At 40.3% G+C, this 14,558-nt stretch overlaps 1 protein-coding gene across 6 annotated transcripts in view; it reads right to left on the bottom strand.

Annotated features, from left to right (window-relative positions):
• ctnnd1 (catenin (cadherin-associated protein), delta 1) overlaps nt 1–14,558 on the bottom strand; it is a 33,396-nt gene that overhangs the window by 10,316 nt on the left and 8,522 nt on the right. For 3 of the 6 annotated variants that reach the window (XM_026169882.1, XM_026169883.1, XM_026169884.1), the window contains exons 2-11: nt 14,015–14,162; nt 9,283–9,357; nt 9,066–9,191; nt 8,553–8,842; nt 8,350–8,440; nt 7,878–8,068; nt 7,548–7,800; nt 6,722–6,793; nt 4,577–4,727; nt 2,752–2,953 (exon numbers count right to left, since the gene is read on the bottom strand). In XM_026169882.1, the coding sequence (XP_026025667.1) occupies nt 2,752–2,953; nt 4,577–4,727; nt 6,722–6,793; nt 7,548–7,800; nt 7,878–8,068; nt 8,350–8,440; nt 8,553–8,842; nt 9,066–9,191; nt 9,283–9,357; nt 14,015–14,155 (1,592 nt within the window). In that variant the 5' untranslated portion in view covers nt 14,156–14,162. The remainder of the gene's footprint in view (nt 1–2,751; nt 2,954–4,576; nt 4,728–6,721; nt 6,794–7,547; nt 7,801–7,877; nt 8,069–8,349; nt 8,441–8,552; nt 8,843–9,065; nt 9,192–9,282; nt 9,358–14,014; nt 14,163–14,558) is intronic. The other 3 variants (XM_026169886.1, XM_026169887.1, XM_026169888.1) reach the window with 1 other exon arrangement.

Here is a 14,558-nt window from a genome sequence, read left to right as displayed (position 1 = left end):
CACATAATACCAGGACACATTCTCTTTCACTGCACAGGGCACTCATCTGACTTCACTACATAGTTTGAGAAGTTTATTTACATGCTGCGGTAGGCACACATTTAAAATAAAAAATGCTGACCGAATCAAATCAGGACAGCGGCAGGAAAAAGAAAAAGAGTGTCCCGGTTTTCAAAAAACAACGCTTGAAATTTGCTAAACTTATTTCAAACAAATGGAAAAAAGCAAGACAATATCTATTTACATATGTAAATAAAATAGTGTTTGACCCTAATCCTCTTCACTAACCTTAGCTATAAAAGAAGCCACATAAGCAGACATTAAACATGTGTGCCACTGTTCACGATATGCCTGCATGACTTCTGGAGCCATAAAAGTTTAACTCTGCCTTCCATCTGTCGTTTACAGTTCGACAGTGAAGTGACACGAAATCATAAAGTGAAACTAAAGGTTAGGTTTACAGTCACAGAGATGAATATTTTCAGGAAAATCTATTAAGTATTAAAACTTAAAGAGGAATTTCCTGAGTAAATATAGTCATTAAATACTCTGCAGAAAACAAGTTCTCTGTCAAAGATCTCCTACAAGTCTTGAATTGGAAAAAAAAAAAAATAGCTTTAAACAGAAATGACACACTCATCGTTTCAATGACCCATATGTAGATAGTGGCTACCACATGCCCAAAACTGGCTATAATTTATACTATAATTAAGGCACTCATATTGCTGTGTGTATACATATCCATTAAGGCAAAACAAACTGCACTCATAATGACCTTAAATTAACCACTAAACCCAGCAGTGCAACTGAAGCTTCACTGACACAAAATCTCTGCACAACACTCCCCGTCTATTTGGCAACAATGAAGAGAGCGTTCTTGTTTGTATGAATATTGTTAAGTGGAATTAGAAATGGACAAAAGCTTGTAGGAGCTTGGCATTCCCACTCCGTGTGAGCTCTACTCTTCAACTGGTCTGAACAACGTGAGCTGAGAAATTGCAGAGTTTGGCTGCAGGAAGGCCAATTACAACGTGCTACAATTGTCTGGGTCAAAAGGCGTAGTGACCCAGCACTAACTATGTCACAAACATGCTAGTACAACCGCCCAATTTTTAAGAGATTGTTTAGCTCTGGCATCTCCTGCGTAATGTCAGGCTGAAATTTTGAATTTATTCATTTAAAAGGGACAGTGCGGTTTAACATAGTTCAAGTGCAAGACATGAAACTGATGTACCGCACATAGGTTTATAGCTGCTGCTAATTTTCAACAATTGTCTCTTGTTGGGCTTACAATCTAAATAGATACATTTTACAATAAAACATACATTTTCATAAAACCATATTACATCATGAATACAATTACAATTAATAGACAATAATTTAAAATAAAATTAAAATCATTAGTTAAAATGACTACAGCTTTGATTTCCCTTTAACCACACTTTAACCTTCAGTGTAAAGGATCTAATGTCTGTAATCAATTTGATATCGGTTGGAAGTGTGTTCCACAGGTGGCAAGCCTTTATAGAAAAAGCTGACTGACCGAATGTAGACCTGCGATATAATATCTTGCAGTTGCCGTTCACCTTACTCCTAGTAATACGATTACTATCTTGTCTCTGGATGTATCTATTGAGACACTCTGGGGCCACCCTATTTATACATTTAAAAACTAATTTAAGAAAACACAGATGATTAAAACTCTTAAAACTAAGTAGATTATATTTCTTTAAAATGTGACAGCGATGCCACCGAACAGATTTTTTTTATCCATTATTTTTAAAGATTGGTTATATAAGGATACCACAGGCTGAATTGTAGATGGTGCTGCTTGGGTCCAAACTGTCATACAATATGAAAAATGAGAAAATATCATAGAATGCATAAATAACTGAGCTGCTGAAGTGGGTATATAGTGCCAAGTTAACTTAAAACAATTCAGATGCTGTCCAGACCATTTCTGTAAATACTGAACTTTCTAAATCCTCAAGATAAGATGCGTTTCCACACCTGCAAGTAACCCTTTTATAATTAGACTTATGGCTGAGGGAAATCACAGATAACAGAGACAGGCCTGAACATACTGTTTATACTAGAAAAGTCAATGCCCCACTGTCCTCTGCTTGCCCCCCTCCCAGTAATCTCTGAAATTCCCTTCCTGTCACCCCACCCTCCCCTCCTGATAGCTCAGTTACTGGGCAATTTTTCTTTTCTTTGATATATAACTGACATTTAACCCAGAAGTGTTTATATGTACTAGTAATTAGAGTAAGAGTCTTTAACATGAAAAATATCTTTGATGCATCACTCCAATATACTCACTTTTTTAAGTCTGAATTTTTGAATCTGCTTGGAGTTTTTGTTCCTTCTACAGAAAAGATTGTTTTAATTAAAACATGCTTCTCCTACACATGTATGTATTTACACATAGCATCTTATAAAGACCAAGTAAATAGAGCTCTGATTTTTTTTTTTTTTAAAGAAAAAAAGTTTTGAGTTTAATCTGACTGAAGACATTTGTCTTCAGTATTTTTTTTTTTATTATGACTCTACCATCATTCTCCATCTTCACTATGCCTACTCCATGATGCATTTCCTGCTCTTCTGCTCTGTTAGCTCATCATTGCTTCCATCCTCCCTCACACATCCCACTGCTCTGTCAGTCTGTTGACCTGGCAACTTTCCACTTTCTTTTCCCAGCTACATATCTTGCTTCTCTAATGTTGCTTCCATCCTTCCTTTGCTCCATACCTCAGGCAGCCTGCTGTGTTGGTGAGGGCAGTCTCCCATTCAAGATGTCTGGGCTTGCAGTTTTCCTCCCCACCACCTGCTCCGTTGCTCCCTCGCTCCCAGCCTGAATGGGGAACCATCACCTCGTCGGAGAGGGCGTGCAATGCATGGTCCACAATCTCCATTTTCACAGAATCATGAGACGACAAGTTCCACAGCGTTCCTTCAGGGGAGAAGAAGAAAAAAGATGTTTGTTTTTTTTAAAACAAAAAAAAAAAAAAAAAAAAAAAAACCCAAACCAGACGAGAAGATTCAGTGAGAATTTTGCACTTTTCCTGCAACTGATATCACTGAGAAATTCTTAAAACTTTGTAAATATTGTTTTCTAATAAAGCACAAATATATTATTACTATAATGGACTGAGCCTTTGTGTGGTGGCTACACATGCAAGTGTGACTGGTCCCAAAGGAACGAGGAAGAGTCTGTGCTGCCTGACTCAACTGAAATGATTGGAATCACCCAATGACTGATTTTTGCACATTAGCATAACAGTTGTCATCAATATTGGAGTACTGTAACACCTCGGTGTGTGACAGAAAATAAGAAAATATGCAATACACCCACTTTATTTCCACACAAGTTTACATACATCCTACAGTCAGTTCAGGGTTTTTCTTGGCTCAAGCAGGCCTTTGTGGGGTGACTACGCTGGCTTACTCAAAAGAAATGTAAGTGTTTTTCTTTTACATCATAAAAAGTTGAGTTTAAGCCTGAGTAAATTAAACATTAAAAACACTGGTTAAAGATTTATCACAGCCTTCGTAACATTTTCTTTGGGGGAGGGCCAATGTTATCCATGAGTGCCAACATTTTTTATATGCAGGATATACCCTGTGGACTATATTTTGATCATCATTAAGTCTTCTTGTGTTTTAAAACTTAAAAGTACTGAAGGTTTCTGCAAACTCAGGAATCCTATAGCAAATGAATAAACCGAGCCCTTCCAAAAAATATTTTAAAAACGCTGGGCTGGCTAATAAGTAAGCAGGAGCTACATTATTTCTTTTTGGCACAATGCCAACTTGATGTGGCTTTTGATCCCTCTTAGGTTCAAGACATTGGCTGTCCAAGGTTCATTTGCTTTACTTTTGGTTGCATCACTCCCTCCCTTTTTCTGCCTCCTGCAACAGAAGACTTTTTCCCCCCCCCCGATAGTTTTTCCATATTTAGCTACCAGGAGTTTCCATGGAAAACAAAAGCCCTACCGACTTACTATTTTGGTTGTGCAATGTGGAGATTTGGTCCCAGAGGCAGACAGAGCTGCACTGTGAAAGCGAAGCTAACATCATTGTCACATTAAACCTTGGCAGTGTCATCAATTCTACAGCCATAACATTATGAAATAAATGTTGATTGCACAATGAAAAGCAACAATGTAGCCTATTGCCCATTTAAAATGCACAGTTTAAATAAGGTTGTATGACAGTTCTATGTATTAGTACAAACGTTAAATAGACAATCTGTTTTAAATCCTGACCTGACAAAATTTCTCTTTCCTTTGTGTACATTTTATATTAAAGTTTATCTTGGTGTAGGATTGTGGAGCTTTTGCAGGGAGCTGCATGGTTCTTGGTGGGATTGCTGCCAGTTGGCTAAATTACTTCTGTTGGGTTGCAAAGTCATGTCCAATAGCTGTCCAACTGGTGGCAATTGTCAGCTTTATCTAGTATGAAAAAGCTAAATTGGCACACATTAACTAAATTAATAATAGCCACCTTAACAAAAGTAAACAACCACACTGAACAAGACTGAAAACAGAGCCCAGGATCTCTATGCACCGTGTACCTGTGATAACGTCTGTCAGATCCTGGTCATGAGTCTTCCTCAGCAGCCTGATCAGAGCCGGGACGCCATCGCAGTTCTTGATGGCAATCTTATTGTCTTGATCTTTGCCATATGAGATGTTCTTTAGTGCGCCACAGGCTGCGTAGTGAACCTGTAACATACACAAGCACAGCTTAATGGGCCATCAGCCACGATGGAGTGGTACTTGAAGGCATCGATTTCAAATGCATGGAGAGTGCTAGCAAGAAACAGTCATGACCTCGAAACTGTACTACACGCATTAAATAGGTCTTGGCAGAGCTCCTCATACGAGTAATTACTACAATTAGTGGTAAATTAGCAGGCTGCATTTTGTACACATTTACACATTAAAGAAATGTTAAAGGGGAGCTATTATGCTCATTTCAAGACTCATAGTTTTGTTCTTGGTCTCCACTGGCGTAGCTTTTCATAATGCACAGTTTAATTAATTATATATAAGGAAACTTTTTTTTTTTTTTCTTTTCATCCAGTTGCTCAATTTTACTGGATCCTTATATATTAATATTTTTCAGAGTTAGGGAAAAACAAACAAACAACCAAAAACCTATACATGCTGCCGGTGTTCTGGGAATCCATCCTACCTCACAAAGTAGGGTAGGATCGGGTAGGAAACAACTACCCATTGTTTCTGCATACGCTGCGCATGCAGACAACACAAAACCCAAATTTACTTCATTTTTAAAGCCATTGTGAATATTTGTTATGGTTAGGGTTAGTCAGAAGTCACCATCACATTATCATACGGGTAGGACGATTTGCCAAAGTAGGACAGTTTCTCAGAACACCGGTATTACAACAACAGAAGGTGTGGCTGATGTATTTAGCCTTAAGTAAAAAATATAAGGTATGTCTAAAGCTGCTAAAGTAATAGATGGTAGCAAACTAAGCTAACAGTTTATCTGCATAAAGACTATTTGTAACTGCGTTATATTTCCATTTCTAAATGTGTTTCTATTGTGGTTGAAATGCAAACAGCCTCTTAATTTCACTTTAATGTGGCTACAATTCTTTCTGACAACAAGAAAGCATCATCATTGGGGATGACCACAAGCTAGCTTGTGGGATGCTAGCTTGTCCAAGAGAAGTAGCCTAAATTTCAAACTTGGCATCTTTAATTTGAGCAACCACCTTTATCACAGTACATATTTGGTTAGAATATCAGATATTTACAACATGGTAATTATGGCCCACGAATATACAATACTTCAATAATAGTATTTATTAGTGCCATTATACCTCAACTATTACTTTGTTTTGTGCATTTTGTCTGTATTAAAACTTGTATGTATTATATAATAATAAATGTATGGCTAATAATGTGAAAACCTACAGAAAAAGAAGAATTGCACAATGGTTTGCAACATTAGAACATTTGTATCTGATTTATAATCAATGGTGGTGAACTCTGGTGTTTATGACAGAAAAAAATAAAAATGAAAAATGCAATACTTCCACTTTATTTCCACTAAGTTAACAAACGTCCTAGAATTTTTTCTCCGCTGTTGCTTTGAAAGTTGTAATAGTCTGCATTCCTGGACCATTTTTTCATTCTATTATACTTAATGTGGACTCGTTTTTCCATACACACAAACTTATTGGATGGACTCTTTAAAACCACTTTCAAATGTTTAGAAGATGCATTTGCAGTGTGACCCATTTCCTCAGTCAGCAAGTTATCGCGCACACACACACACCAGACTTCAAACCTGTCACTGGCCACGGAGCACGAAATGTGAAATTAAGATGCTTCTTTGCCTCGGGACTGGAATGCATGATGTGGTTTCCTTGGTAGTGCCCTTACAAACATCAGCAAAATTTTGCCACAACTAGACCGAAATGAAAGGGAACTGGAGAAAAACCACTGAATGTTTCGGCCAAAACCGGATTTAGAACAAATGTCGCCCTCCAGGATTTGAAGTCCAATACATGCAGCTTGTTTATAGCTCACATTCATTCGGTATTACAGGTAAATCTACAGTTCACCTTGTCCTCACAGTTTAAAATACACTTCATCCCTTAAGCTTCGCTTTTAGCCCAATCATAACAACCTTCCAGAACAGCAAAGAGCGAACAGAAAGCCTTGGAGAAAAACAACAAACTGACCTCTCTGTGTGGGTTGTCGAGCATAGAAACCAGTGCTGGAATGCCTTTCAGACGACGCACATCGGACTTCACCTGCAAATCAAAAGGAGGGATACAGTGTGAATGGGCATTTGTTATATTATTAAATAGAAACCATGCAAAACAATTATTAAATCAAGAATGAATAGACAAGCAAGGGCCCAAAACAAGGATACAGAGTAACAAGTGAGAAACACTGAAAATCATTGAAAAGACAATAAAAACCTCAAGTATTTTAATCTGTGAGGGAATTTCCCATCAACATTGAGGGGAAAAAGCATGCACACAAAATACAAAACAAAATACTTCTTAAGCCCTTGAAACAATCAAAAATGGCTCTGTCAGCTCGTGCTATTTTACAAGTTATTATCTCTGATTTTGCCGTTGCTTATATTTATAAAGCTTAGTGACATGCTCAAAGTTTAGCTCTGGTCTGTTCTATTTGTTTTAATTCACGTCTCAATCATTCCTGCACTGTGCAAACTACCACGAATTAAAATTAAGTGAGGGAAAAAACATTTTAGTTAGAAATAGAAATAAAAACGACACTTTTATAAAAGATGAAAACCAGCTGAAAAGATATCATGTGCTTACAAGATGTGCTTTCAACATGACTTAAAGTCCACTACTTAAAAATCAGCCCTGTACATATCCAGCTGACATTATAATGAGAAAAATTAAACATTAAATCTAGTGAAAAAAATAATATATAAACATATAAAACCTTACAAACTTTATAACGGTGAAAAAAAAAAAAAGAAAAAAAAAAAAAAAAAGAGAGAGCTTGCATTGTTTTCGGATCCTTTACCTTATCATTCTTAAAGGTGAGATGCTGCAGATAAGCAGCTGCGTTGCTCCTGACGGGATCCAGCCTATAGTTGAGCATGGCGATGACCTCAGGCAACTCTGGCTGACGCCAGCCACCGGGGCCAGAGCCTTTCCTTAGAGTGCTGTCCAATGAAGCCATGCTCCCTCTTTCACCCTGAGCCAGTGGCGCACCACCACCCCAGTAGTAATCTCCTGCACCGCTCATGTCACCATCCAAGAGGCCCTCATAGCTCCTGAGAGGAAAAAGGAAGAGATCGGTAAAGGCTGACACTAAAATATATTATGGAAAATCAAAGATCACACAACTTACCCAGTCCTGCGAGGCGGAGCACGAGGGTAAGCATGGGGGTTGCGGGGCACAGTGCTGTAATGCATTGGAGGTGCCATGCCATAGTCGGGCTCATCAAAGCCCATACTGCGTTGGTCATCCTCCAGACCGTATGGCTCTGGAACAAACCTTGGAATGGAGGAAAGCTCCATACCACTTCCCATAGGCCCAACCTACACAGAGACAAAGACTGTGATCCAAAAACAACTGAAACTATGGCTGCACTCTAAAATACATTTTCAGTGGCTTGTGTCTGAGCTTGGAAACTCAGACATACACATTATGATAACAGTACAATTAATTGGTGGGAAGGGAGTGTTGGAGACAGTTTGAATTCCTTCTTATGTTCTCGCTGTCTCGCCAGAAAAATGTGTCGTGTGTAAAATTCCCGCAAAGTAAAATTCTGCCAAGAGAAAAGTGCCAGAGTAAATTGGGCAATGATTGCTTAACACACCTGTGGCTGAGCAGCATAGGGGTCCAACTGGTTCCTGCTGGGGGCTCTGTAGTTGGGATCTAGAGTCCTATACCCATCTGGATGAACCGGTCTGGAAAGGAGGAGGAGGTTGACAATGAGACAAAACATTATCATGGAAAAGTTTAAAAACAATCTGCATGCCTTGAAGCCTAGATAAACAGGAATTTCATTGAACATGTTACCTGTAGCGATCATCCATGTGAGCTCCCCTGTTGAGGCTTGTATAGACCTCAGATGGAGGTCCAGCGCGGTAGTCGTCATAAGGTCCCACTGGAGGTCCGTAGTGGTAGTTTCGGGGCACAGTTTGAGTGGGGTAGTCCATTGGCACAGCAACTCCAGGGCCCTGCCTGTAGACTCGGTCCGCAGGTGTAGTGTATCCACCTGTCACGGAGCCTCCACCATCCATTGACAGTGTGTCTGACACAGAAGGGATGACTGTGCGTGTGGTGGTAGTCTTTACTACTTTCTTTACCTTAAAAGGGGATGACAAGACAGTAAAGAGATGAGATATCAACGCTGACTAATTACAAGTATGAACTTTTCTGCTTTACAGAGATAGCATCCAAAGCAAACCTTGCAATAAACCAGAACAAAAACAAGAATGAACCAGTTTGGCCAGAATGCCACTCTTCCCCTTGTGTTACAGCTGGAAACTCCTTCGCAAGAAGTGACTACTATTAGCATCTAGCTCTTACTGTGGTTTCTGTACGCTTCGTTGTCCCATCTTCACTGGTCTCCACAGACACAATAGGTGGCATCTGCTGGGGTTGTTCCTCCACCGTGAATGTCTCCTGCACCACCTGACCAGGCTCCATCCTGAACTGCATACATTTGGATACATTTCAGAGTAAGATACAAATGTAGGTTACACACTCAGTAACCTTGGATCAACACTATCTGAAAGGTGCTTACGTGATGTGTCCCGTTGATGTAACCCTCGTTCAATGTCAGCCTTTCTATGTCTGCATCACAAGGAATGCGGCCGTTCTGTAGAAATAGAGGAAGAAGAAAAAAGTACACATGACATGGCCCAACACACAAACTAAATGAAAGAGTATGTAGCCATGAGCAAATATGGACAACAGTACTGACAGAGCAGGTTTTCCACATATATTGAGCAATGTGCAATACATATATACATGCTTCCAAGTTTTAAAAAAAGAATAAACAAACAAAAGCGAAAGAGTCGCAACCATCGCCAACTTTCATTTTAACTTATACCATCAATCGAGATCAAATAAAGTCATAGAAGGCTTAACTCTAATACCTATTTTCACTTAAAAAAAAAAAAAAAGTGTGTAATTTTTATATATATATTGAAAGCCTCTGGGCTATAGAAACACAGAGCAGCGATAAGAACTAGAACAGACTACAGTTCTCTTCTGCTGTCACTGCTCTTTATTAGCCTGGGACTGAGAAGCGTCCCACTGAAGGCAGGCAGGCAGGCATGCATATATATACATATACATATACATATACATATACATATATATATATACATATATATATATACATACATATATACATATATACATATATACATATATATATACATATATATATACATATATACATATATATATATACATATATATATACATATATACATATATACATATATACATATATACATATATATATATATATATATATATATATATATATATATATATATATATAAATAAAAACACCCAGCACGCCCCTGCGGGCGGTTTATCCTTCAAGCTCGGGTCCTCTACCAGAGGCCTGGGAGCTTGAGGGTCCTGCGCAGTATCTTAGCTGTTCCCAGGACTGCGCTCTTCTGGACAGAGATCTCCGATGTTGTTCCCGGGATCTGCTGGAGCCACTCGCCTAGCTTGGGAGTCACCGCACCTAGTGCTCCGATTACCACGGGGACCACCGTTACCTTCACCCTCCACATCCTCTCGAGCTCTTCTCTGAGCCCTTGGTATTTCTCCAGCTTCTCGTGTTCCTTCTTCCTGATATTGCTGTCATTCGGAACCGCTACATCGATCACTACGGCCGTCTTCTTCTGTTTGTCTACCACCACTATGTCCGGTTGGTTAGCCACCACCATTTTGTCCGTCTGTATCTGGAAGTCCCACAGGATCTTAGCTCGGTCATTCTCCACCACCCTTGGGGGCATCTCCCATTTTGACCTCGGGACTTCCAGGTTATACTCGGCACAGATGTTCCTGTACACTATGCCGGCCACTTGGTTATGGCGTTCCATGTATGCCTTGCCTGCTGGCATCTTGCACCCTGCTGTTATGTGCTGGATTGTCTCTGGGGCATCTTTACACAGCCTGCACCTGGGGTCTTGCCTGGTGTGATAGACCCCAGCCTCTATGGATCTTGTGCTCAGAGCTTGTTCTTGTGCTGCCATGATTAGTGCCTCTGTGCTGTCTTTCAGTCCAGCTTTGTCCAGCCACTGGTAGGATTTCTGGATATCAGCCACCTCCTCTATCTGCCGGTGGTACATACCGTGCAGGGGCCTGTCCTTCCATGATGGTTCCTCGTCTCCCTCCTCTTTCTTGGGTTTCTGCTGCCTGAGGTATTCACTGAGCACTCGGTCAGTTGGGGCCATCTTCCCAATGTATTCTTGGATGTTCGTTGTCTCATCCTGGACTGTGGTGCTGACACTCACCAGTCCCCGGCCCCCTTCCTTCCGCTTAGCGTACAGCCTCAGGGTGCTGGATTTGGGGTAAAACCCTCCATGCATGGTAAGGAGCTTTCTTGTCTTTATGTCAGTGGCTTATATATATATATATATATATATATATATATATATATATATATATATATATATATATATGTGTGTGTGTGTGTGTGTGTGTGTGTGTGTGTGTGTGTGTGTGTGTGTGTGTGTGTGTGTGTGTGTGTGTGTAGGTGATGGTAGAGAGAATAGGTGAAGAAAGCTAGACTTGTAGAACTCAGACTTCCTCATGCAAGTCACCACCATCTACATTGCCTGTCCAGGAGTGGCAATGGGTGTGGTGTACTTTCTATTCCAGCCACAGATGGAGCCCTGTCTCTGTTACTACAGCAGGTAGTCACTACAAGGACACAACCAGGAGGGTAATTGCTCAACTCTGATTTAGAAATATGCGTCATACTGATAGAAAAGCCGTAGTCTCAAATTTACACAAGAAAAGATGTGAACACCATGCTGAAAAATGTGCTGGTTAGAGGTGCAATAAAACTGCAGCCAAGCTCTTACAGGCAACACGTAGATAAGCAAAACAGCCTTGTGATGAAGGCTCAGACAGAGAGAAGATCAGAAAGTACCGAGCAGAGGCGAGCGTGTGGGAACTTGTCAGTAAAGACTGAGGTTGTAGTGCGCTGCCTTGAGAAAGTGGCAGAGGCATGTTGAAAGCCTCTGGGCTATAGAAACACAGAGCAGCGATAAGAACTAGAACAGACTACAGTTCTCTTCTGCTGTCACTGCTCTTTATTAGCCTGGGACTGAGAAGCGTCCCACTGAAGGCATGCCACACATGCTACAGTGACAAAAGACAGAAGGAAAATAAGGAAGAGACCAAGTTTAATTGGTATGTTGCAAAGGCCTCCTCAGGGCCAAAAAGTGTGAGCAAGGACACACCTGCTCTTTCAGGCATGCTAAAGGCTGTACAATCAGAAAGCGAAAGAATGAGTGAGCGTAGGCATCTGTGAGGTAAACTCAGAGCATGAAGTCACTCTGAAACAGGTAACTGACTCAAGGTGTGTGAGTGCATCATTCTCGGAAATCAACAGTTTTACAGAGAATTTCTGACTCAAAGTCTGACTGCGGCCCAGGCAGGGCATTGGTCTCATATGAAATCTGCTGGTTGTTACTGCAAAGGTGAAGTCTTGTTTCTGGCATAACAAAATGAAATATTCATTTAAACAGAAAACACATCTGCATACTAAGTAAGACATATTTTTTGGTACAGGAAGCGTTCTGCTCTCTTTATTTTTGAGCAGAGTCTGGGTGCATGCAGGTAAACAGGGGTTTTCCTGGATCACAATAAGCTTCTGTATAAGCATGATTAGCCCGTCTACTTTTAAGGAAAAAGGTCAAAGTTACCTGAAGTGAGAAAATAAATAATTTTCCTGTTATTTTGGACCATTTATTTTTAGTTTGAGTAAAGTAGACCTCAGATAGTTTAAAGAAAAATCTCATCCTGGTAATTTTCCTTTGGTGGAACCCAAAACTTCTTTGGAGGGACAGCAGAGTATTTTAATATTCAGAAAAAATGCTCTAAACTGCAGGTTTTAGATATCACCCAGAATCAAATGACTAGTTCATTACCAGGCCTCTGAATAACTTCAAGACACGTTGAGGTCATTTTGCCATTTAAATCAGCTGTGTTGAATCAAGGACACCTCTAAAACCTGCGGGACACCGGCCCTTCAGGCCTGGAGTTGGACACGTAAAGGCTAATGGACTAGCTAAAACACAATCTTGAAAGCAAAGGCTGTTGTCAGTTTAGCTTGCATTTGCAAACATTAACTGATAACTGATATCCACAGGCTACTCTGGAAATCCCCTCTCTTACAAATTTCCACTGTTCTCTAAAGGCTAAATAAGCACACTATCCAATTTTTATATTTATATGTCTTTCTATTAGAAACCCAGAATGGGCTTCTAATAGAAAAATCTGGTCCGGGCTTTGCTGCTTAGGCTGCTGCCCCCATGACCTGCCCCCGGATAAGCAGAAGATGGATGGATGTTTTTCTATTTTTTTTTTTTTTTTTTTAAATATAAATCAGAACAACAGAGAGATGCCTTTATATTGTAAGGTAAAGGCCCTAGAGTAATACAGAGAAAACCCCTACAATCACTTGGCCCCCTATGAGCAAATGCTTTGGCGACAGTTTGAAGGAAAAACTCCCTTTTAACAGGAAGAAGCCTCTGGCAACTCTGGAAACAAGTTGCAGTTATTTTGTAAAACATTGCAACAACTTATAATTTGTATTTATTTTTTTCTTTTATCTTCCCCCTGAGATGTCTGATAGATGTAATAATGCATTAGTCTCACTGGCATAGTTACTTTGGCCAATAATGGGATGAACAATATTTAAAATGATTACGCAAGCTGTTAAAAAAAAAATAGTGGATTTATAAAGATGTTTTTGTTTGTTTGTCTTCTCAGACTTTAATTGTAATTCAACCCAAAATAAATCAAGAAAAAAAACAAAGACAAAATATCAAATAAGACTGTTCTGCATGCAAACACATTGGGTTTGTAAGGTGGATGGAAGGATATGATGATGAGGATGATTAGACTTATGCTGAATGAGGAATGGGTGGTTTACTGAGGAAATGGAGAACAGGACAGATGGATGATAGGAGGAAATGTGTGAGTAAAAACTGCGAGGAGAAACAGCAGGTGTAAAATACCCCCTCGGAAGACTTTACTGAAAGGTGTCTTCGCTTGACTTAGCTTAAGTTCGAAAACTCAAGCAGAATTCAAGCAGTTATCAAGAGTCCAGTTAGATTAAACCCAGAGAGGAGGTATGTTTAACCCCAGTCCACACAGAGAGGATGGGGGTGACCGTGAGGATGAAACTCGCTCGGATTACAGATGAATCCAAGGGGTGTTTCGATGGAAAACAATGCGTGAGGGATGGTGGTGGTAGGGCGGGGTTTGTTTGGTGTTACCTGCATGTTGGGGAGGGGGCGGGGCAAGGTGCCAGCACACGACCTCCGCTCCTCCTCCAGAGCTCGGCTCAGCATCTCAAACTGCCTCTCCTGCTCCCGCACCGAGGCCAGCAGGGAGGCCGTACTCGCACACTGCTCCATTCACACGCTGAGAGCAGAGCACAGGACAGGAAAGGATAGGACAGAGTCAACACCAGAGAGCAAGATGAGATACAACCAACACCAGGATTTAACAAAGAACAGACAGAATCACCCAAGTACAAAACATATAAAAAGAAGAGCTGGCACAGTGTGCCTGGAAAGTGCTAATGAAGTTGATATTTAGAGGCTAAAAAGCAGCTGGAGCTGACGCAGGGAGGCAAAGCGAGGCGAGATCAACGAGGGAACAGGAGCGAGAAAACGTGATTAGGTTAGAGCATGTGTGAGAAATGCTGCAAGGATGAGCAGTAAAAAGAAAGCATATTTATTTCATTAAAAAAAGATTATTCAATTCAAACTCAAGGTGGAACCAGCAAAGCAGCCATGGATGAAAGCTCCCATCACC

The sequence above is a fragment of the Astatotilapia calliptera genome, chromosome 6, assembly GCF_900246225.1.
Source record: "Astatotilapia calliptera chromosome 6, fAstCal1.2, whole genome shotgun sequence".
Taxonomy (NCBI): domain Eukaryota; kingdom Metazoa; phylum Chordata; class Actinopteri; order Cichliformes; family Cichlidae; genus Astatotilapia; species Astatotilapia calliptera.
The sequence above is the reverse complement of the archived record's forward strand: the minus strand, read 5'-3'. Positions and strand labels throughout refer to the sequence as shown.